This window comes from Microcaecilia unicolor, chromosome 3 (assembly GCF_901765095.1).
Source record: "Microcaecilia unicolor chromosome 3, aMicUni1.1, whole genome shotgun sequence".
NCBI lineage: Eukaryota > Metazoa > Chordata > Amphibia > Gymnophiona > Siphonopidae > Microcaecilia > Microcaecilia unicolor.
This window is the reverse complement of record NC_044033.1, coordinates 498,650,001-498,674,261: the sequence shown is the minus strand read 5'-3', so window position 1 is coordinate 498,674,261 and position 24,261 is coordinate 498,650,001. Positions and strand designations below refer to the sequence as shown.

Here is a 24,261-nt window from a genome sequence, read left to right as displayed (position 1 = left end):
CAGAGATTCTACAGGGCTGGCTCAGAGATACACTTCAGCCCCCTTCTTTTTATTGGTAAGCAATCAATGCCACATCATCATTAGATTCAGGAACCAATCACATGTTATCAGCATCATATGGAAAACACTACTCATTAATCATTATTACCTTTCTCATGAAAGTTCAGAAGAATCATGGAAAATTGTATTATCAGAATATGTCAGCAGTTGTCCTTCCAGCATATTAGTAACGATCTGACCTATATTTTATCTTTCTAATTCAGTGTGAAGTGTCTGGTCAGGCAACGGATCTTAAGTCAATTAATGCTGACAAATCTATGATTTCCCAAAAGCAAGCTGTAATTAAATTTACTGATCAAGGACATGATTTTGTGTTATCATTCTGCTAACCTCAGAAATATGTCTTATGTCTAGCATCTATCTCAAGTTATTTCAACATTAACTCAATGTTCAGTAAATTATTATCATTTTAGTTTTTTTTTGTTGTTGTTGTTACATTTTTGTACCCCGCGCTTTCCCACTCATGGCAGCCTCAATGCGGCTTACATATTATATACAGGTACTTACTTGTACCTGGGGCAATGGAGGGTCAAGTGACTTGCCCAGAGTCACAAGGAGCTGCCTTTGCCTGAAGTGGGAATTGAACTCAGTTCCTCAAGACCAAAGTCCACCACCCTAACCACTAGGCCACCCCAAGCAGAATCATCTAGCTACAAGCTTTTTGTTTCCCCTAATTTAATTGTTACATTAAATTCCTGGGTAGCTCTTCATAATCATTTTCAACCCGGGGGTCTCTATTCTCAGACAGATTTTCTAGACCATCACCACTCCCCTAACACCCACCAGCCATCTGAAATCAGGCTTCCAGGGTTACACCCCTCTCTAGCCACAACTGAAATTGGGTCTCTAGGCACACATCTTCCCATCATCCTCTATTCTATTCTATGCTATTCTAATCTAGGTCTTGTATATCGAATGTTGTTCCTTACAGGACTCACAGCGGTTCACAAAAGGAAGAAATCTCAACAATAGGAGAGAGAAATTACACAAATGCAAAAAAAAAAACTATTATACAATAGCTCGCTAATACAAAGTTGTAAAACTAACACCCATATAGACAAGTCTTCAACTTCTTCCTACAAAATAGATAAGAAGGCAGAGTTTTCATATTCACTGGTAATGCATTCCAGTAACATGACCCCTGGAAAGGAAATGAATTCTCTCAAGAATAGATTTTAATCTTTATATTTTTCATTCTAGGATAAACTAATATTAGATTCCGATGAAAGCAAAGATTTCTCCCAGAAGAAGGGACAGCAAGCAATGCATTAATCCCAGAAAGTGATTTCAAAACTAAACATACATAACGTTTTAAATCTAATATACTGACATATATGAAGCCAATGGAGTTCCTTGGGAATGGGGGTTGCACTGTCAAAATGACTCAAACCAGAGATTAACGCTGTATTCTGTAGTCGATGCAAGTGATTTTTCAATTTACAAGTAATCTGAGAATACAATGAATTACAATAATCTAGCTGGGGAAGAAGAACCGCCTCTGCTAGACACTCAGTTATTTTTGTACTGAGCCCCCCTGATACTTCATTATTTTCCTTCTGCTGGCCACAGCACCAAAGAAAATTTGTGATTTGGCTTATGGGTCAGAATATCAGCAGCACTATTTTAGGTTTAATGCTGTGGACAGAAAGACAGAAACTGTCAGCAAAGAATTGGTGGGTAAGCTTTCTAAGTGGGATCTGGTAATGGGTAGCACGGTCACAAGCCAGGAGCCCACGTTCTGGGGGTATAGGTGGTGGGTGTTTAAACAAGGGCCTGAAGGCATGTTTTCAGGTTGCCGGAAGGTGCAGGGGACAATAGTGGTGGAGCCTGAAAGTTCATTTTTATATTTGTCAGGGAGGTGTTTGATACAAAAAAAGGGTAGATTTTACATTGGGGGTCAGGGAAGGCTTACTTATCATTTACAGTCCAAGGTAATACAGCCTACTAAACCTGCAAAAGCTAGCCATACCTCTCATGGGGTATCATCAGGATGGTACAAACTGCATGCATTATTGACAACAGATAACGTCTGAAAATGGTTCTGAGGCTTCTTGGAAAGTAGATCATACAGAGTCAAAGGGAATACAGATCTATCCCTAAACTGAAGCAACAGATGCAGTCCCCCCCCCCCAAGGTTCCCTCCTATCTCCAATATTGTTCAATGTCTTCCTCCGATCCCTAAGCTCACTACTAGATAAACATGACTTTCTCCACTACATTTACGCCGATGATATTTCAGTATTATTCCCCATAAAATCTACTCTCAAAATAGATGTAACTAGGGTCCAACAATGCATCAGCCTACTAGAAAAATGGATGCATGATCACAGACTAAAACTCAGTATCGAAAACCCCCCAAATTCTTATTCTTCAACTGGATTGGCCACTGTTGGAAACAGGATGCTGGGCTTGATGGACCTTTGGTCTGACCCAGTATGGCAATACTTATGTATGTACATACCAGACCAAATCCCTAGTAAGTCAATTACAGTTAATCAAGCGAACTTCGATTTTTTTTCCTACCGTTAAACTCCTAGGCATTCAAATCGACTGCGCACTTTCCCTCGAAGTGCATGTCAATGCCCTGACCAAAAAATGTTTCTACCTAATGAGAAAGCTCTGCACATTCGTAAGTACTTCAAAATCAACCACTGCAATCTAATATACCTAGGCTGCACCAAAACATTACTCAAGAGACTTGAAACCATTCAAAACACAGCAGACTAATCTTCAGACTATCAAAATTCGACAGTGTGCCCTCCTCCTACATCAAACTACACTGGCTCCCAGCTGGCCTGTTTTCTTTTAAAAACACTGGAAGGACTGATCTCCAGCTATCTACTAACTCATTTCTGCTTTGCAACCTCACCCAGATCAAGGAGACAAGCGGCCGCCAATTTCTTCACTTTCCCCCATCTAAGTAAGGGCAAGAAGAGGCTAGCGCTCTTTGACAAATTCCTTGCCATTCAAGCCGCCAGACTTTGGAAGGACATTGCCAGAATGTATTCCCCTACACAATCCTATCTAATGTTACGAAAAAAAGATAAAAAACCTTCTTATTCAAGAAATATGTACTATAATTAGATTGCTGCCTATCCCCAAAACAACAGTTGTAATTCTCAGAAGAATGTTCTAATCTCTTTTCCCTACAAAATTTTGTAAACCGCTTAGAACTGAAAAGGTTTTAGCGGGATATAAGCCTGAATGTAATGTAACTTAAAAAAGCACTGATGTAGGCATTAGCTTGGGCCAATTACTTTATAGACCCCCTTTGTCAGATAATGCTTGCTTGATACAGTAATCTAATACTCTTTAAATGATACTTTTTTTTCTTTGTATAGGTAATCAATAGAAATAAAACATGGAAAAGAAAATACGATGATACCTTTTTTATTGGACAAAACTTAATACATTTCTTGATTAGCTTTCGAAGGTTGCCCTTCTTCGTCAGATCGGAAAGAAGGGCAACCTTCGAAAGCTAATCAAGAAATGTATTAAGTTATGTCCAATAAAAAAGATATCATCATTTTCTTTTCCATGTTTTATTTTGTTTTATTTCTATTGATTACCTTTAAAAGTGGACTAACACGGCTACCACACCTTTCTTTTTATGGAGACTAATGCTGCTTGTATAGCAATATATATTGTCATTTATTTCTAGACAAGAGCGTTTTTTTTCCCATCGCACTGATTTCTCTGACAACACTGCTGTTTTCCCACTTACAGTGTTTGATAAAGGAGACCAACTTCCAAATACCCACCACCACATTAAATTTCAGAACACCCAGGAGGAAAGAACATACACTTCCCCTTCAGGATTTCATATTTTATTTTGGTCTATAGAAACAGAATTTTAATCAGAAATTATAACATGTGTAATAAAAATGTCACATTTTATTAATGCAAACAAATACATCACAGCTTTTTGAGTGTGAGCACTGTGGTTAAGCATATGGTAAACAGATATGGGGCCAAAACAATTAGAAGAAGTCACAAGATATAAATCAAGAATTTATTTTTCTAATGCAATTTTTAATAAAGCTGCAAACCTTGGAAAAATATTTTACTTCTCTGCATTGAAAACAAACTAGGGGAAATGAGAGGTACCATTCCTTTTACAAACCAAAAGCATATTGACTCCTCAGTGGTGACTCATTTTACACGAGCCTACCACTCATGGCTCACCTACTAGCCTCCTCACTGGTTCAAAACAAAAGTGTTTTGGTTTAAATATCAATTCTACATTTGTTTCTTTAATAATTTTAATATCAAAACAAATAACTTGTATATAAAATTTACTCATTGCTTTATCAAAAATCACATACGGTTCCCCAACTCAAAAAAAGCACTTATCGGAATGTTGCAGAGCATCCAACATGGGCCATGTTTCGCAGCTGCATCAGGGATGGTCACTGAAGCCTGTGCTCGCCACACATATTAGTAATGAAGGTTCTATGTGTGGAGAGTACAGGCTTCGGTGACCATCCCTGATGCAGTTGCAAAACACGGCCCATGTCGGTTGGTCTGCAACATTCAGATATGTGCTCTTTTTGAGATGGGGAACCTTATCTTATCTGATTTTTGATAAAACAATGAGTGAATTTTATATACAAGTTATATGCTTTGATATTAAACTACTTGAAGAATATTTAAAACAAAGCACTTTTGCTTTGAACCAATGACGAGGCTAGGTGAGCCATCAATGGTAGGCTCGTGTAAAACTAATGGGTGCTCACCACAGCTTTAAATGGCGTACCATGGGGTGTGCTGAGGTGTACCATAGTACTGTTGACATGTGTGTGTGCTAAAAAAATAAATTAATTTTTCTCAGAGGGGGAGTGTCTGGGACGAAGAGTGGGCGTGTCTTGCTAATCAGTGCAGCAAGATTGCCGCACGCTGATTAGCACATAAGCCCTTGCCGCCTACAAAATAGGTGGCTGTAAGGACTCACATGCTAATTCTTGTTAATGGCTGCGCGCTAATGGCAACATTAGCGCATGACCATTAAATTAGAAAGTCAGCCATTTTCTGGCCGTGGCAAAAACTGACCTTAGTGCATGGGAAAGATCCACATAAGGATACACTAAGGCCACGTTTAGCTGCAGCTTTGTAAAATGGGCCCTAAGTGGCTTGCCCAAGATCACAAGGAGCTGCAGTAGGATTTGAACTGGGGTTCTCTGGTTCTCTCTTTAAAAAAATCACTTGTAAAGCAATAAAGAGAATCAGTGAAGAAACAAAAATTCACATTACAAGTATCTTGAATAAGAAAAGAAGGGAAACATTTTGCCAATTCTCCCTGGGGTCCCTTTACTAAAGCTTACCACACACTAAGGGCCTTATTCTATAAAAGATTATGCTCCTAAATTTACACTCCTAAATCTACGCTCTTATTTATGCTCCTAAATTTATACTCCTAAATTACGAGCCTAATCTGTGCTCCTAATTTAGGGCCTATTATGCTAATAGATTTAGCATACATTTAGGAGCATAAATTACGCATAGAGTAAGGCCCTAAATGATAAGAAACCCATTTTATACAGATGCACATCTCAGCACGTAGTACACACTAATTCTGTTAGCACACGCTAAGCTTTAGTAAAAGGGCCCCTATATTAAGTCCAAAAATGTGGGACATAGCATTGTTTATATGGGAACATAGGAAAAATATTTCCATATAGTCAAGCAGTCTCAACCTGTCGAACATCATGGTCCCAGTAGTATATCATATCTGCCCCACTTTTCCATGCTGCTACTAAACAAAACAAAAAGGTTTAAATATTACAAAAAGAGCCCCTAGTTGTTTATCTCTCTCTCTCTCTTTTTCTGAAATGTGGCTGGTGTAATTTAGGGTACACATTTTAAAGGCTTTTAAATATATCAATTTCTACTGCCATGTCATGTTCTGTGTATATTATACTATTCACATGCAGCTTCACTGCTTTCAATAGTTCCAGTAAATGCAAAGGCTTTACATATGAAGCATAATTATCTGCCTGTCATTATGATGTATGAGTTTTAAGCTTGGTTAAATAAAATAGCTGAGTGAGGAAGCCACAACAATCTTACCTGCACCAATCACACGCTCAATTTTAATACAAGAGGCATCCAGCTCCTTGGCGAATTGATGGACAGCTCTATTTGGATCCTCGTAGGTTTCAGGGTCAATGTAGGTTTTGGTGCCTGGAAATTTAACTGTAATGATGTCAGAAACTATGACTGGGATGAAGAAAAATGCTTACTGTGCATTCAGCCTAGAAATTTCATTATACTAAGTATTCCTTGGAACACTGCACCTGCCTCTGTGCCATCTTGTGCAAAGCAACCTGAAGCTACTATAACAATGGACAATTTGTAGTGTGGTGTGGAGCACGTTAATAGGGAATAGCTATTGCCTTTTGCATATAGTCAGCTTCCCACCGTGGGGCCCTTTTACTGAGCTGTGTTAGGTGCTAAAGCATGCCTAATGCAGCAAAAAAAATAAAATACCATGGGAGGTGCTCAGGCGTGCTGCGGAAACATTAAAATCTGTGCGGGCTTCCTAAAAACTGTATAATTTTTTTTTTTTCAGTGGGCCTGTCGTGTGCCGAGAGTGAGTGTTCCTACGCTAACCAGTTGGCATATCCACATTACAGCACACCAACTGGTTAGCACACAGGATAATGCAGGAGCCCTTACCACCTAAAAAAAATGGGTGGCGCTAAGTGCTCATACAGTAATTTTTTAAAAATGGCCACGCGATAATAGTAACATTAGCACATGGCCATTAATGCAACAAACAGACGGGGCCCTTTTACTAAGCAGCGCTAAAAAGAGGCCTGTGCTATCCCCAGATCAGGTCTTTCCTGCATACTGAGGCCACATGTCGATAAAATGTCCCCATTTTTCCAATTAAAGACTATGTTCAATTGTAAAGCGCTGAGTATGACTGGTAGCGCTATAGAAGTGATTTATAGTAGTAGTAGTAAAGACTACACGATAATTTCCCCACTAGCACATGGCCTTTAGAGCATGAGCCCTTACTGCCACCTACTTTATAGGTGGTAAGGGCTCATGTGTTAAACACATGCTAATCTGTTAGTGCACGGCAATGTAGCTGCGCTGAGGGGCCCTTTTACCAAGCAGGGGTAAAAAGGGTCCTGTGGTTGCGGTGGTGGCCATTTTTTCCACACACCAGGGCTCTTTTTACCACAGCAAGTAAAAAGCCCGAAAAAACACACCGCCATGCGGTAAGCTTGCATTTACCTTGTAGTCTTGTGGGGGGGGGGGGGGGGAGTACTTACCATCACCCACTGAGGTGGCAGTAAGGGCTCCGTACTACCCTGGTTGTAACCCCCCTCCCCCCCCCAACGTATTTCTTTTTTTTTTTTTTTTAAATCCAGCAGTGCCAGAAATGGTGTGTGCACTGGAGGTGTAACTACCATTGGCAGCCGCGTTGGGCTGGCAGTCGTTCGGGGTTGCCACGCTGCAACCCTTTAGTAAAATGGCCCCCAACTGATTAGTGCAGAATATGCCTACTCTCCACCCCAGACATTCCTCCAGAATTAAAAAGTAAGATCAATTTTTTAATGCACGCTAATCCCAAAACTGAGCATGCCTCACAATAGTGCTTTTTAATCTGCAGTAAGCACATATTATTGCTTGCTGCAGCTTAGTAAAAGGACTCCAGAATAAACGCATCTTTACGGCTGTGGTAAAAACGGCCTTAGTGCATGGGAAAGACCCGCAAAGCGTGTGCTAAGGACATTTTTAACTGCAGCTTAGTAAAAGGAACCCTATGACTCCATGAAACAAGCTAATGGCAAGTTTAGGGTCCTGTTTACTAAGCCGCGCTAAGAGCGCGCTAGCGTTTTTAGCACGTGCTGATTAGCATGCGCTAAACGTTAAGTCACCTATAGGAACATATGGGCGACTAGCGTTTACTATGCGCTAAAAACGCTAGCACACCTTAGTAAATAGGGCCCACAAAATAAATTTATGAATGTTTTTCTTCAGTCAATACACAATTAAACTGTAGGAAGTGGTCACAGCTAATAATATAGCTGCGTTTATAAAAGATTTGGATAATCTTTTGGAGCACATCAAAAACTGTTACAAAAATCAAGGTGTAATAAAAAAAATTAATTGGAGAAAATGTACTATAAAACAAGAAAACCTTCAAATTTATTAAAAAAAGAACAACAACTTCTAAGGGACCTTTTTACTAAGCTGCACTACAAAATGGGCATAGTGTGTCCTTACATATGTCTCTCTCATGTGCTAACCCAATTTTTAGTGGGGCTGTAAATTCAGTCTTTTTCTATTTTATCTTTTTCTGACTTTGCACTAATGCTAGCATTAGCATGCGAACATTTTAAAAAAAGATAATGCAGGAGCACTTATTGCCTCCTATTTAGGAGGTTCTAAGTGTTTTGTATGTTATGGATGCACTAGCATTAATGTCAGCATGCTAGTTAATTAGCACATCAACACCAATTCTCTGCTCGTCCCCTCTAATGCAGTTAGAGGACCTTTTACTAAGGTGCGCTGAAAAATGGTCTGCTTTGGTGTAGATGAGTGTATTGGACGCACACAGGTCCATTTTTCAGCGTGCCTGCAAAAAAAAAAAGACCATTTTTTTTTGCCGAAAATGGATGTGCGGCAAAATAAAAATCAGCACGAGTCCATTTTTGGCCTGAGACCTTACCACCACCACCCACTGACTTAGCAGTGAAGTCTCATGCGTTATCCGGGCGGTAATTATCAGCGTGCGTACACTGCCGATTACCACCCAGTTAGCGCCACGTGGTAGAAAATAGAAATTATTTCTGCCGCGTGTTGAAATCAGAATTACCGCCCAGGGCACGCGGTAGTACTAATTTGACGCACATTGTACACATGTAGGCACCTACATGTCTTAGTAAACAGGTCCCGTAGTGAATGCAGATGGCCAAAATAATGTGGCTTAGTAAAAGAGCCCTGAGTTAATTCTAAATAAATTTTAGTGTGTTCATAAAACAGAGATGAAAACAGAACCAACAGCATCACAAATAACATCTCAAGTTTCTTTAATTCACAATTATAATATTATGTACAGAAAAATATATTTGACAAAAAAGCACAACTCAGAAATATAATACTTGAAACCAGAATAATAAGAGAAAATAATCCTCTCAAAGAATAAATATGTGCTATTTGGTCCACAAAAGAGAGGAAAAACCAAGAGAAATAACCCTTGAAGCAACAGGGTAAATAAGAGTAGGAAAGGGAATGGGATTTGATATACTCCCTTTCTGTGTTTTTTTGCAAATTCATTCAAAGTGGTTTACTTAGTATACACAGGTACTTACAAGAACTACACACTTGCAAGGATAGTGTAATTGAAATGTTCCTCCCAAGGCCAAAACATGCTGTCTAAACATTAACCTTTTTCCTTCTCTCGAGTGGACTTGGTCAAATCGGAGAATATCCATATTTTTTTGTCCCATATATTCAAAATTTTTAAAACAAAACAAAACAAAACAAAAAATTCTCTAAATAAGATCCTGATCTTGTGGAAATACAAAAGTGGCCTTAAGAGTTCCATGGATAACAACTTCAGTCCCTGAATTCTCCAAAAAAAACCGTTAAGTCCAAGCTACTTTCCTTCCTTAGGGCTTCTTTCACAAAGCTCCAATAGTGATTCCTGGCATGGCAAGTGCAACAAAGCCCATTAAATTCCTATGGGCTTCATCACATTTGCCGAATGGGAATTACTACCACGGCTTTGTAAAAGGAGCCCGAGACACCTCATAAAGTTTTAATCACACAAATATTTTGAAAAAGTGTCCACAGTGAAAATTTATAAAGCAAACAAAAATGATTTTGCAAAAGTAAAAACAACTGCAGAGCATTTTCAAAAATGTGTAGTAAAACAGTGAATAAAGACCCCCACCACCCAATATTCAGCTACCGACGGGCAATGCTGTTAATGTCCGCTGCTGGCGTTGAACCCAGATATTCAACGCAAGCCATATCCAGTTGCCGGCATTGAATATCCATTTTTTTTTAAAGCCGGCTAGTGCGTGCCCAGTTAATTTGATATTCAGAGCTAAGCGGACATTCAACAGCACATAAAGGGGCCCTTTTACTAAGCGGAAGTAAGCCCACGGTAGGCTTACTACCCACCAATCTGGAACTACTGCTGGGCTACCTCAGGGGCACAGTGGTAGTTCCCACCCCTAGCGCATGCCATTTTCAGTGCTACAAAGATATGTCCTATTTTTGTAGCGCTGAAACTTAACTGCCGGTAACCAGGCAGTGCTGCATGCTGGATGGACATACGCTAGATGTAATCTACTTGGATTTCAGCAAAGCCTTTGATACGGTCCCCCCACAGAAGACTCGTGAATAAGCTGAAAGGGTTCAACGTAGGACCAAAAGTGGTGAACTGGAGAGGAAACTGGTTGACCGACAGGTGGCAGAGGGTGGTGGTAAATGGAATCTGCTCGGAGGAAAGAAAGGTGAGCAGTGGAGTTCCTCTAGGGTCGGTGCTGGGGCCTAGTCTGTTTAATATATTTGTGGGAGATATTGCTGAAGGGTTGAAAGGAAAGGTTTGCCTTTTTGCAGACGACACGAAAATAGCCAATAGAGTGGACACCCTGGAGAGAGTAGAAACAAGGAGAAGGGATCTCCAAATGTTAGAACAATGGTCAAGGGTCTGGCAGTTAAAATTTAATACTACAAATAATTCTGGGGTAAACTCAAACGTCCTGGTTTCAAAGATTTGTAACAGAAGTACAAGTGAAACCGTTGTATATTACTCAAATATCCTTTTTTTTTGTTTTTATATATGCTGTGAAACATGTGGAAATACAACAATCTTAGTAAAATACCTCTAGGTAGTAGCAAACAGCTAATGTTTGTCAAGAGTGCTCAGTGAGAAACATGCTGCTACAGCTGGGCTATCAAACTGCAAACATGTGAACAATCAGAACATCATTGCACTCATGCCCTACCCTCCACCAACCTGTAGAGATATTCAATAGATCTTAACTCTCACATATATGTCCATAAGTACAAGCCAATGCAATTTAATTACATAATGAGCCAATTAGTGCCGATAATTGGCTTTTTAACAAGCAATTATTGGCACTGATTAGATTTAACTAGAACGTACATGCTTAAATTTAGGCTCAGGATATGTGTCTACATTTTACATGTGACTTAAAAAAAGGGAGCACAGAAATGGGAGAGTCATGGTTTCGGGGGCATGGTTTTGAGTTTCACATGTAATTATAGAATATAGGAGCGCTGCGCATAAATTTGGGCGTGAGGAATTGCACCATATTTTCATTGGTGCAAAAAGTGGCGCATAAATATATGCATGACCTCTGGGTGTATGCACTATTTCTATACATCGTGCCTAACTTTAAGTGTAGTTTGTAGAAAGGTGCTTTTTTTTGTGCTTATTTATTTGGTGCCATACTTGGAGGGGCATAATCGAACAGAAACGCCTATCTCCATGGGCGTTTATCTCCGAGAACGGGTCCGTGAAGGGGCGGACCGAATCGTATTTTCGAAAAAACATGGACGTTTATCTTTTTTTGAGCTGGGCGTTTTTGTTTTTCAGCGATAATGGAAACCGAAAACGCCCAGCTCAAAAACGAATAACTCCAAGACATTTATTCGTGGGAGGGGCCAGGATTCGTACTGCACCGGTCCACCTCACATGCCAGGACACCAACCGGGCACCCTAGGGGGCACTTTTACAAAAAAAAAAAAAAAGGTAAAACAGCTCCCAGGTGCATAGCACCCTTCCCTTGGGTGTTGAGCCCCCAAAATCCCCCTCAAAACCCACTGCCCACAAGTCTACACCATTACTATAGCCCTAAGGGGTGAAGGGGGGCACCTACATGTGGGTACAGTGGGTTTGGGGGGCGGTTTGGAGGGCTCCCATTTACCAGCACAAGTGTAACAGGTGGGGGGGGGGGGGATGAGCCTGGGTCCACCTGCCTGAAGTCCACTGCTCCAGTGACCTGCATACTGCTGCCAGGGAGGTGGGTATGACATTTGAGGGTGAAAATAAAAAGTTGTGAAACGGCATATTTTGTGGTGGGAGGGGGTTCGTGACCACTGGGGGAGTCAGGGGAGGTCATCCCCGATTCCCTCCAGTGGTCATCTGGTCATTTAGGGCACTTTTTGGGGCCTTATTTGTGGAAAAACAGGGTCCAGGAAAAGTGCCCTAAATTCTCGCTAAAAACACATATTTTTTTTCCATTATCGGCGAAAGGCGCCCATCTCTGATCGGCAGATAACCACGCCCCAGTTCCGCCTTCACCACGCCTTCGACACGCCCTCATCAACGTTGTCCGCATCCACGACGGAGTGCAGTTGAAAACGTCCAAATTCGGCTTTTGATTATACCGCTTTATTCGTTTTTGGGAGATAAACGTCTATCTCCCGATTTGGGTCACAATATAGGCGTTTTTCTCTTTCGATTATAAGCAGGATAGTATCTATCCCCAGCTGTGTACAGAACACTAGCACTAATTCAGCATCTATGTTTAATGCAACTAGTCAAGCTGTAAAAATATTTTGAAGCCAAATATTAGGTCACAGAAATGAAGCTGCGGTCTGTGTTCTAACATAATTTTTGGGTGCACTTGTTAAACCACATCAAAAATAAATAAATAAAAATAGCAAAAATAAATAAATAAATCAAATAAAAAAAATTAAAAAATGATACCTTTGATGGCCACCCAAAATAAGGCCCCAATGTTGCAGAATATTCATATTAGTGGAGGAGTGGCCTAGTGGTTAGGGTGGTGGACTTTGGTCCTGAGGAACTGAGTTTGATTCCCACTTCAGGCACAGGCAGCTCTTTGTGACTCTGGGCAAGTCACTCAACCCTCCATTGCCCCATGTAAGCCGCATTGAGCCTGCCATGAGTGGGAAAGCGCGGGGTACAAATGTAACAAAAAAATATGAGAATCCCTAAAAAGTACTTGTCTTTTTCTACTATTTATACTGCTTAGAATGTAAGGCTCAAGGCATTCTCATTTAAGTATCTCAGAGGGTGGTATATATACACTTGTGTGTGTATCTTTATAATGTTTACAAGTTATCGACACAATAATTAATTTTAAAAAAGAATGATGGGTTTGTAGGCGTTATGAGACAGGGAGATTGTCGTCTGAATTAATACAGGCAAATTATTCAGTCATTTCATGGTGTACTTAATACACATGGTGCGGTTAAATGCATGGCTGTCATTTAAGCTGAGAAACGAGACCCTAGAAAAGAGATAGAAACAATAGGTTACCCTCCAACACTGAGCTCTCAAGGGAGGAAGACGGAAAATAAGCCATCCACCCGTTGCCTTTTTTTTTTTTTTAATAAAAGGAGCCTGCATGCAAAGTAACCTTGTGAATCTCAAATGGGCCTCTGATAGTTCTTTATTCAAGCTGTCATAAAACATTTTTGACAGACCATGGCTAGTTTGGCATGCCTGTGTGAAATATCGTTACCTTGGATTTGAAGACATTGTTGGGAGAAAATGGTAGGAGGAAACCAAATGTAAATTGTAACTGCTGTCATTGTGTTTATAACTTTAAAATGTAACACTTGAACTATTTTTTTTTTTTTTGGGGGGGGGGGAGGACAAATTTAAGGGGGAGGGCTGAAATAAAAGAATTCTCTATAAAAGCCACTTGTTCTAAAAGCTAGTTAAATGGCAACTTGTAAGTTACCGTGAAAATCCAATCTGCTGTTTTTAGCACATAAGGAAGTTGTCTTTTTATAGAGGGAATGAAAAGGACACCAAACTGTAAATAGCTGCTGACCAAGGCATTCTCTTTCACCTCTCCAAAGAGACAGCCCCTCACATCTAATACATCAAATTAAACAGAAAATGATAGGGCAAAAGATGCTGTGGAATGTCATAAAAATGTAGCACGTTGCTATCATTTACTTTAATGTATATCATCAATTTTACTGACAGTAGATTTGGTGGCCGGCGTTTTGTTTCCCTAGATAATTTACTTCTGGTGTTTTTAATCCAGTAATGATTCCTCCTCTCCCCCCCCACATTAAGCCACCACGTCACCTCAACTCCAAAGTATTTCTGGATCAGCAACATCTGGAGTGTTTGAAAAGAAGTCTGTCTCTCAACACACGGCAAGTGCAAAGGTTATGCGGTAAATATTGAGGACGTTCCCAGCATGTACCCTGCAGTCACCACACAAGTTCTTTACAGGCGTCTTATGTTCATTTGCAATTAATGCAGATGCACTTGGGGGGGGGGGGGTGATTCTCTACAGACTGCCAAGTTAGATACTGAGATCCTGTGCACTAAGAACTAGATTCTATGTATAGCACCTGAAAATTCCTAGGCGTGTTCTGTAAAGTATGCCTAAATTTTATAGACTAGGCTTAAATTTCCACGCGGTATATAGAATAACACCAAGCACCTCTCCAAGAGACCAAATGTAGTTGCAGCCATTTATGCCATGTTTTAATTGGTGTAAATCCTGGCGCCTAAATTAGGCGTAGAGCAGGTGTACTCTACGCCCCACCCATGGCCACACCCTCTTTTCAGCTATGCGACTTAGAATTTAAGTACATCATGTTACAGAATACATTTAGCGAGTTGTGTGCGTAAATCTTAATTAATGCCAATTAGTGCTGGCTGATTAGTTAACCAATTAAGTTACACGCGTTGTTATAGAATACGTTTCGAGTTCTGAGAGGAAATTGAAGTCCCATATATAGAATCCCAGGGTAAACTCAAATTCTATATTGACAATGATAGAATATTAATGTACATCCGTAATTATGCACAAATATTTAGGTGTGCCTGCTTACACCATGTCAATGGCTGATGTAAATGTCTACAACTAAATGTTACAGCTGCGTTTGCAACTTCCAGTATTCTTTGGTGTATAAGTTCTGGGCATGCCCCTGACCTGCTCATGTCCCTCCCATATTCACACCCCCGTGGGAGGTACATGAGCAAGTCAGGGGCATATCTTTCAGCTTCTCTTCCCTCTGCAGCTTGTGCTCCTCTCTGCCTGCTCTTCTTCCTCTCTGCCAGCTTCGGTTCCCCATTTACAGCCTAAGTTCCCTTTCCAAGTTTCTCACAGGCTGTTTCTATTCCTCTCATACAGCTCCATTCCTAGACCCTGTCTTCATCACCCAGCTTTTCTTCCCCTTACAGATCCTTTCTACCTCTTTCAGCCCTTCACAGAAGCATATTTTCCCCAGTGTTTCTCTTTTCCATCTTAACATTTTACTTTTGACAACACATGCAAAAATGTATCTGCCTCCCTCCTTTCTTCAGTGTCTATCTGCAGCATTTCCCCTCTCCATTGGCAGTACAGGCAGGAAGTGTCTCTATCCTAGGCTACAGAAATTCCTTCCTCTCCCTCCAGCCCATCAATCAGACATGGCCAGCCAATAACTCCTGCCTCTCCCTACAGCCTATTGGTCAGTCACAGCTAGCCAACAGGCAACAGGGTAAGACAGGAGCAGTAGCTAGGATACAGACATTTTCCTTCCTGCCTTCCTCTGCAGCACAGAATTTTGTTTGACTTTTTTTATATATAAATTCATGTCAAAGAAGCTGTACTTCAGAATTTCACCATAACTCAAGGTGGAAAATATTTTGTGTGTCAGTGTAGGACACAGATGAAGACAAATGCGTTGATGCGAAGATCAGCACATATTCAGGCAGTGATAAAAATGTTCCTACAAGAATTTCCAATCTCAAAAGGCATTTACAGCGCTTTCATTCAGAAGTATTCATAGCTGTCAGTGAGAAAGATGACACCAAAAGCAAGGAACCAATGCCCAGTATTTCCAGCCAGGCAAAGGACCAAAAAACGTCACAGTTATAAGACATTTTGACAGGGACAAAGTTACTGTAACAATGATGAGATACAATCAAAAAACATATCATAAAACTTGTTCTAATGGATAGCGTGCCTCTATCATTATTTTCACAACCAGCTATTATAGGTCTGAATGGAGAAGAGGCCCATAAACTTGGTGTTTCTCTGGAAAGAGAGAATGCTAGAAAAATGGTGTGTGAAGAAGACCTTAACCAAAAGGAAGAACTTTAAAAAACTCTCAAGGGGCACTTCATATTTCTTAAAATGGATGCCTGCACACGCCAGAGAGTGAACTACTTTGCCATCAATGGAATTCGTTGCCGGAGAACGTGGTGAAGGCGGTTAGCTTGACAGAGTTTAAAAAGGGGTTAGACGGTTTCCTAAAGGACAAGTTCATAAACCACTACTAAATGGACTTGGGGGAAAATCCACAATTCCAGGAATAACATGTATAGAATGTTTGCAGATTTGGGAAGCTCACCAGGTGCCCTTGGCCTGAATTGGCCGCTGTCGTGGACAGGATGCTGGGCTCGATGGACCCTTGGTCTTTTCCCAGTGTGGCATTACTTATGTAATGCCCGATTTGTTTGCAACTAAAATGAAATAGGTACCAAGACACTAGCAGTAAAAGACACAGAACCTCATCACACCAGCAAGTTTTTCCAGTTCATAGTGGAAAAGGTTCTGCAAGATTATGAACATAAAAAAGAACCAGTTATATGTATTGTAGCTGCCAATGCGTCAAACATGCTACGCACAATTAAACTAATGAATGCAGACAATGACAGTGACCGACAGCTAGAAGAAAACTTCAGAGATAGGAATGGTTCAACTTGAAGAGCATGCTCCTGCAACTGAGCAACAAGCTGAAGTTGCTATAGAACAACAAAATGATGATCTTTTAGATTATCTGTAGCTGGAATGGGTAGATGTGAATCGTTTGTTTACTCTCTCCCAAAAAACTAGGACTAGTGGGATGCGATGAAGCTGCAAAGTTGTAAATGTAATACGAATCGGAGAAAGTTTTTCTTCACTCAATGTGTAATTAATCTCTGGAATCTGTTGCCAGAGAATGTGGTAAAGGCGGTTAGCTTAGCGGGGTTTTAAAAGGTCTGGATGGCTTCCTAAAGGAAAAGTCCATAGACCATTATTAAATTGACTTGGGGAAAATCCACTGCTTATTTCTGGGATAAGTAGCATAAAATGTATTGAACTTTTTCAGAATCTTGTTAGGTATTTGTGACCTGGATTGGCCACTGTTGGATACAGGATGCTGGCCTTGATGGACCTTTGGTCTATCCCAGTATGGTAATACTTTTTTATTTATTTATTGCATTTGTATCCCACATTTTCCCACCTCCTTGCAGGCTCAATGTGGCTTACAATACATCATAAATAGTGGAAATAAGAAGAGAATAGACATTTGGTATTACAGAAGGATTTTGGGTTGCATGGTAACGGAATACATGATAGTAAAATAACAGAAGGCATTATTAAACATTTCTGGATATATGTGGGGAGTTTCACATGTGTTGATCTTTGTGGTATATCTTGTTAAAGAATGGGTCTCCAGTAGTTTGCGGAAGTTGGCCAGTTCATAGATCGCTTTTAGGTTGCGTGGCAGCGCGTTCCAGAATTGCGTGCTCATATAGGAAAAGGTTGATGTGTGCATTGATTTGTATTTTAGACCTTTGCAATTGGGGAAATGAAGATTAAGGAATGTGCAAGATGATTTTTTTAGCATTCCTGGGTGGTAGGTCTATCAGGTCTGACATGTAGGCTGGAGCATCGCCATGGATGATTTTGTGAACTAGGGTACATACTTTGAATGTGATGCGTTCTTTGAATGGGAGCCAGTGTAGCTTCTCTCGTAGGGTGTGTCTACCATTAATGACTCAGGGCTTGCTGAAAACCTTTCTTGCGGACATGGCCAAACCTCAAGTGATGCTAAGTGAAAGTCAGTGGACGCAGATGACAGAATTGGAAGAGCTGCTTCTTCACCCATTTACAGTGACTAAAAAAATTACAAACTGAGGGTTTAACTCCAGGTAAGTTCTTGAAGAAGTGGAAGAACCCAATGTTTGATCTGTCCCAAAAAGGAGGGTAAATTGCAGATGACATTTCTGACTCAATGAAATGAAGCGAAGCAAAATGACTAGAAAAAAAGATTTTTTTTGGCCGCTGTTTCTGTAGACCCAATGCACCGGATTCTTCTGGATGATGAACAGCTGACTAAAGGGAAAGTTGCTCTGTGTGAGAAGCAGTTAAGATGAATGGGTTGCAGGAATCTCAGGAGGAAGAAGCTTAGGAAGCTGAGGATATATCAGCACTAACATCAACTGAGGATGAATTTTATTTTGATAAATATAGGATCAAAAACAGTGTGCAAAGAATCTGTAGAATGAATAGGATTCCTCCAAACATAAAAGAGAACAAATTGAGTAAATTTCAACTTACTTGCACTAAAAGAAGTTGAAAAATTTGATCATTCATCAAAACTAACAGTACAAAAAGCCATTCCTTTATATCCTGAAATTGTTAAGAGATGTTGCTCTGGTGGTTACTGCTTTACCACCGACTCAAGTTAGTGTTGAGAGGTTGTTCTGTACTCTGAGATTAATTAGATCAGTTTTCAGCGCATCCATGAAGGGGGATCTGACTGAGGCAGTTCATTTTCTGTGGACAAATTCTTCAAAGATTTATTTAAAAATTTCTCCTGTGTGTTATTGGATTCCACAATTAGCGTGCTTGAGCTGGATATATTACAACAATATAAATGTTTTGATAGTTATTGTCATGAACCACCTAGCCACCCGCCTCTCGTTACCCTGCGGCCACTTAGAGGGTCTATCCTCAGCACAACTCAGGTCTGTCTGCACTGGGCCCCTTTTACCAAGCTGTGGCAAAAGGGGGCCTGCACTGGAGTTGGCCGAGGCCCCCTTTTATCACAGCAAGTAAAAAAGGGAAGTTGCTCTTTCCTGCAGGAAATGGTCATGCGGCAAGTAAACCACTTGCCCATTTCAGGGGGGGGGGGGGGGGGGGAGCCCTAACCACCACCCATTGAGGCGGCAGTAAGTGCTCCCGCGCTAACCCAGTGGTAACTGGGCAGCGCATGGCACTGCCCAATTATTGCCGGGTACACTCTGGCACTACTAAAATATTTTTGTAGAGCTGGATATAACGGCGTGTTAGGAAGTAGGAAGTACCGCCGGGCTGCTGTGGTAGCCCGGTGGTATTTCCTGTTTAGCGAGTGGTAAGCCTGTGTTGGGCTTACCGCTGCTTAGTGAAAGGGGCCCACAGTTTCTTCACGGTTATCATGAAGACATAAGTTACTCTGGAGCTCATTTTCAAAGCACTTAGGGCCCCTGTTTACTAAGCTTTAGGCGCACAAAGTTTTTAGTGCATGCTAAAAATTAGCGTGCGCTAATGATAGAGACACCCAAAAGTTTGCATGCCTACAGGGCGGCTTAGTAAACAGGTTACTATGAAACTCTGTAAATCTATATGAATTGAAAATATGCCTCACATGTAATTTTGTAAGGGCCTCTTTTACTAAACTACACTAGAGATTCCTGTGTGGCAGTGCCGACAAAGCCCACTCAAAGCGAATGGGCTTTGTCGGCATGGTTGCGACGGGAATTGCTAGTGCGGTTTAGTAAAACGGGCACTAAGTCTAAGTGTTTTGAAAATATGCCTCTCTGTAATGTATAAATGACTGATTTTTTTCTCTGAAATATCAGCTTTTCTGAATTGTTCAGAAGTTGTTCATTTTTGCTATTATTTTGAATTACTTATAAATAAAAAAATATTAAGTGCATAATAGTATATTGCATATTTTTGATAGCATTTTTTTGTTTAGGTTCTTTGCTCAAACTTCATAAATACACGTGGGGTCTATTAGTCCTAATTTTGTACATAAATATCCTATGTTTCTGTAATTAATCACATTTCTCTTAGATTTACTATACAGAGTAGGAGTCAGAGTCAAAGGTTTGGTGTACCGACTCCACAACCTTGTATATGATGTTGAACAAAATGAGTGCTATGTGCTATGGCATAAACTGCGCTCCGAATTTGGCGCCATTTATAGAATAGCGCTTAGTACCAGGATCTGCAGCTAACTTTTAGGCACAAGGATTTACATCAACTGAAACCTGGTGTATATATTCTTGTGCCTAAATTAGGCACGGATCTGCTGTATTCTATAACACTGCGCACAAATTCCTGGAATGCCCATGATCCACCCATGCCCCTCCCATGGCCATGCCCCCTTTTCAGATCCCTGCATAAGAATTTATGTTCATCATGATTTATTATTTCTATGCTCTATTTCTCATGCCTAGTTTGAAGTTGGTAAAGCTGTTTATATGATATGATGTGTGCACCATAAGTTCATGAGCTCAGCTTTTTTTGCGATCATTTTGCAATGTCTAGTCCATATGGTAAGGTCTTCATACATTTGCACACATGAGCTTGAAATGTGACATCGCTGTGTGCAAATTTGTGTATGTATGTGTATGTGTTTTGAAGCTTGTGAATAAGTATGTGTAAATGTGGACATGTATAGGGAGATACATATATGTAGATATATGTATGGATGTATGGTTAATATTTCTCAGGCCATGATAATGATGTTATATATTTTATTATCTTTTATATGTATATGTGTATGTATGTTTATATAGTATATATGATGATCGGTCTATATTCTTTTAATTACGATAATTATGTTTTGGTTTTAAATGTTCTCTTTTGAAATGTATATATGTATGTATGTTTATGTAAGCATGCATATGCATCTTGATTTTGATGTTGGTCCTGCATGATTGTATTATATATTTTTTAATGATATATGTTTATGTATTTTTTTACGTTAGACCCCTGATGCAGGCGTTTGTACGCCGAAACACGGCCCTTGTCGGGTTTTCATCATAAATAAAGGACTGCATTTTTCTCAATCCTGAAGGCCCACTGTTTACTTTGTTTGTTTGTTAAGAATTTATGTGAGCATCTTTATAGAATAGCGCCTAGTAAGATGCATGCATAAATTTTAATTGCCAATTTACGCCAATTATTGATTATTAGTGCCCAATTAGCACTAATTGACTCATTACTCAATTAAATCGTGCGCTTGCCCAAATTTGCACACACAATTTTGAGCGCAATATATATAATTTGGGGAATAATGGCAAATCAGTGCCGATTAGCAGCAATTATGACTGACAATTGGTTGTAATTGCCAATTAGTATCTAATTTGTGAATTAATAACTGTAGGTATTCTGTAACCTGTACGTGCAATTCTGCAAGCTAAGCATAAATTTGGGCATGCACGACTATAGGATGAGGGGGTTAATGCCTTCTCTTGACGAGGCATGAAGTGCACTTCTGCTAATGCACAAGTGACTGTGAATGTTAATTACCATATGCTAATTGCAAAGTGCAGTCCATGCCCAGTCTCCACTCATAACCTGCCCAGTCCTCATCCAGCAATAAGCAGTAGGCATGGGTTTCTTGGAACACTGGCTGTTTTTAGCATGTGGTGTCCATTAGTATAGGCCTGCATTAATGATCGCTGCTCATGCTAACTGCTTTGTGAACTTGAGTAAACATGCCCCTCAGTGTCTGTGATAAACTAGCCAAGTACTATCAGGCTTATTTTTGAAAGAGAAGGGCGCTCATCTTTTGACACAAATCGGGAGATGGGCGTCCTTCTCACAGGGTCCCCAAATCGGCATAATCAAAAGCCGATTTTGGGCGTCCCCAACTGCTTTCCGTTGTGGGGACGACCAAAGTTAACGGAGGCATGTCAGAAGCATAGCGAAGGCGGGACTGGGGCATGCCTAACACATGGGCGTCCTCGACCGATAATGAAAAAAAAGAAGGGCATCCTTGACGAGCACTTGGGCAACTTTACTTGGTCCATTTTTTCTTATGACCAAGCCTCAAAAAGGTGCCCAAACTGACCAGATGACCTCCCCTTACTCCCCCAGTGGTCACTAACCCCCCTCCCACCCTCAAAAAAACCCTTTTAAAATATTGTTTTCCAGCCTCTATGCCAGCCTCAAATGTCATACCCAGCTCCCTGACAGCAGTATGCAGGTCCCTGGAGCAGTTTTAGTGGGTGCAGTGCACTTCAGGCAGGCGGACCCAGGCACATCCCCCCCTACCTGTTACACTTGTGGTGGTAAATGTGAGTCCTTCAAAACCCACCAGAAACCCAATGTACCCACATGTAGGTGCCCCCCTTCACCCCTCAGGGTTATGGTAGTGTTGTACAGTTGTGGGGAGTGGGGTTTTTTTTTGGGGGGGGGGTTGGGGAGCTCAGCACCCTAGGTAAGGGAGGTATGCACCTGGGAGCAATTTATGAAGTCCACTGCAGTGCCCCCTAGGGTGCCCGGTTGGTGTCCTGGCATGTCAGGGGGATCAGTGCACTACGAATGCTGGCTCCTCCCATGACTAAATGGCATGGGTATGGTCGTTTCTGAGATGGGCGTCCTCAGTTTTCATTATTGCCGAAAATTGGGAACGACCATCTCTAAGGTCAACCTAAATTTCGCGATTTGGGCATCCCCGACCGTATTATCGAAATGAAAGATGGACGCCCATCTTGTTTCGATAATACGGGTTTCCACGCCCCTTCGCCGGGACATCCTCAGGAAAACGTGGGCGCCCCTTTCGATTATGCCCCTCTAAGTATACTAGCCAAGAGTACTGTAATATGGTAGCCAAGAGAAACCAATCTTTGCCGGAGCGATGGTCCTGGTTATAAAACAGTAGCTAGCATGTGAAAATAATTATCCATAAAGGAGCACATTTTCAGTAACCTTCCTAACTACAAGATCATGAACATTATTTATTTATTAGGATCTGCTTACCACCTTTTTGAAAACATTCACCCAAGGAAGTAGAACAACAGCAAGTCGATCACAGGCAAATGATAATTACAGCAGTAAAAATAATCAAGTAACAATACATGATATAGATTAGTACACTACTTACAACATCACTTGGTTTGGTTTCCTGTTTGACTTTACTCACTGCAAAATGGGAAGTTCCGGGTACAAATGGCACTAAGCTTACATGATAAGATTTGAATTTATACCAACTTGCCAACCCCCTTAACCCCCTTTTCTTCTATATTCAAATTTTACATGTTATAGATTTACACGTGTATATTTAGATAGCTGAAAAATACAATCTATATGCATACACTGTGAATAGGCTTTTGAAAAATCACCCCAGTATGATTCAGAAGAGCGATGTTTTCTGAGAGCCCTACTTTTAATTTCTAATATGAGAAATTGAGAAATGAACAAATAATTATGCTAAGGATGCAAAATCTGTGCAGGATGGAGCAGTATCCCTCAGGACATCCTGGATGCAGTCCACAGGATGAGAAAAAAAGATTCTGATGGCCAAGTATCTTGACCTATTTATACAGTTAAGGGATATTGCATGATGGAGGTGCGAGAAAAGGCAACCTTATTGAAAATTACCTCAACCTACAGAGATGTCATTTTTAATATGGCCAAGGCTGAAAAGCACTCTAAATCTATGCATATGGTTTGTTCTCTCTTGGCAAAGACCTAGACCGGTACAATTATACTGGAGGTTGAATTTACTATAATTAATAGAAATAGAGAAGCACCCTTTATAAACAATATTTTGCCCAACTATATACTTTGCTTATGGCTTTGGTAACACTTCAGAAAGATATGATGCTGAGGATATGGCTATGATAACATAGCTCAATCAGATGAAATACTACAAGGCAGGTATCTGTCAACAAAATATATGGGGCCTAGCACTTATATATTCAGCAGAGAGTGACAACTAAAAAAAGTGCTTTCTCTAAAAATTACTTGCACTTATACATTTAACTTTTGGACATTTTAGAGGGGTAATAATTAAGGAGCAGTAACGGTTGGCCTTTTATTACAGCTTAGTATACTACAGGTTAATGATTCCTGCAGTAAAGGAATAATGCAACTTGTGATCAACTTCACAAACTGCGTTATTCTGCTCCTTGGGAGAACTGGGCCACTAATGTGGGGTCCAATGTTCTTAGGGAGAATGTGTCAAAGGGGCCATCACATGTTTAAAAAAAAAAGAAGAAGAAGCACGATATTGCAGACCCTCCCTTTCTTCTTTCCACCCGGCAAAGACCTCTTGCTGCTAACCATGTCAGATCCCCCACTCCCCTGAAGACAGACTTCCAACCTCACCCCCACTCCACTATATGCCCCACTGAACCTGATTCATGCTCCCCCTCTCTCCATAGGCCCCAACCTGGCTGACTTAAAGAAATCGTTGGTGGTCCAGGGGTATGGGGCAGGAGCGATCCCCAGTCATTCC

General features: G+C 40.6%; 1 protein-coding gene across 2 annotated transcripts in view; it reads right to left on the bottom strand.

The window, feature by feature from the left end:
• The window catches only part of EPHA7 (EPH receptor A7), a 419,947-nt gene that overhangs the window by 67,973 nt on the left and 327,713 nt on the right, over positions 1–24,261 (bottom strand). The window contains exon 10 of one of the 2 annotated variants that reach the window (XM_030199089.1): positions 6,127–6,252. In XM_030199089.1, coding sequence (XP_030054949.1) covers positions 6,127–6,252 — 126 coding nt within the window. The remainder of the gene's footprint in view (positions 1–6,126; positions 6,253–24,261) is intronic. The other variant, XM_030199090.1, reaches the window with a different exon arrangement.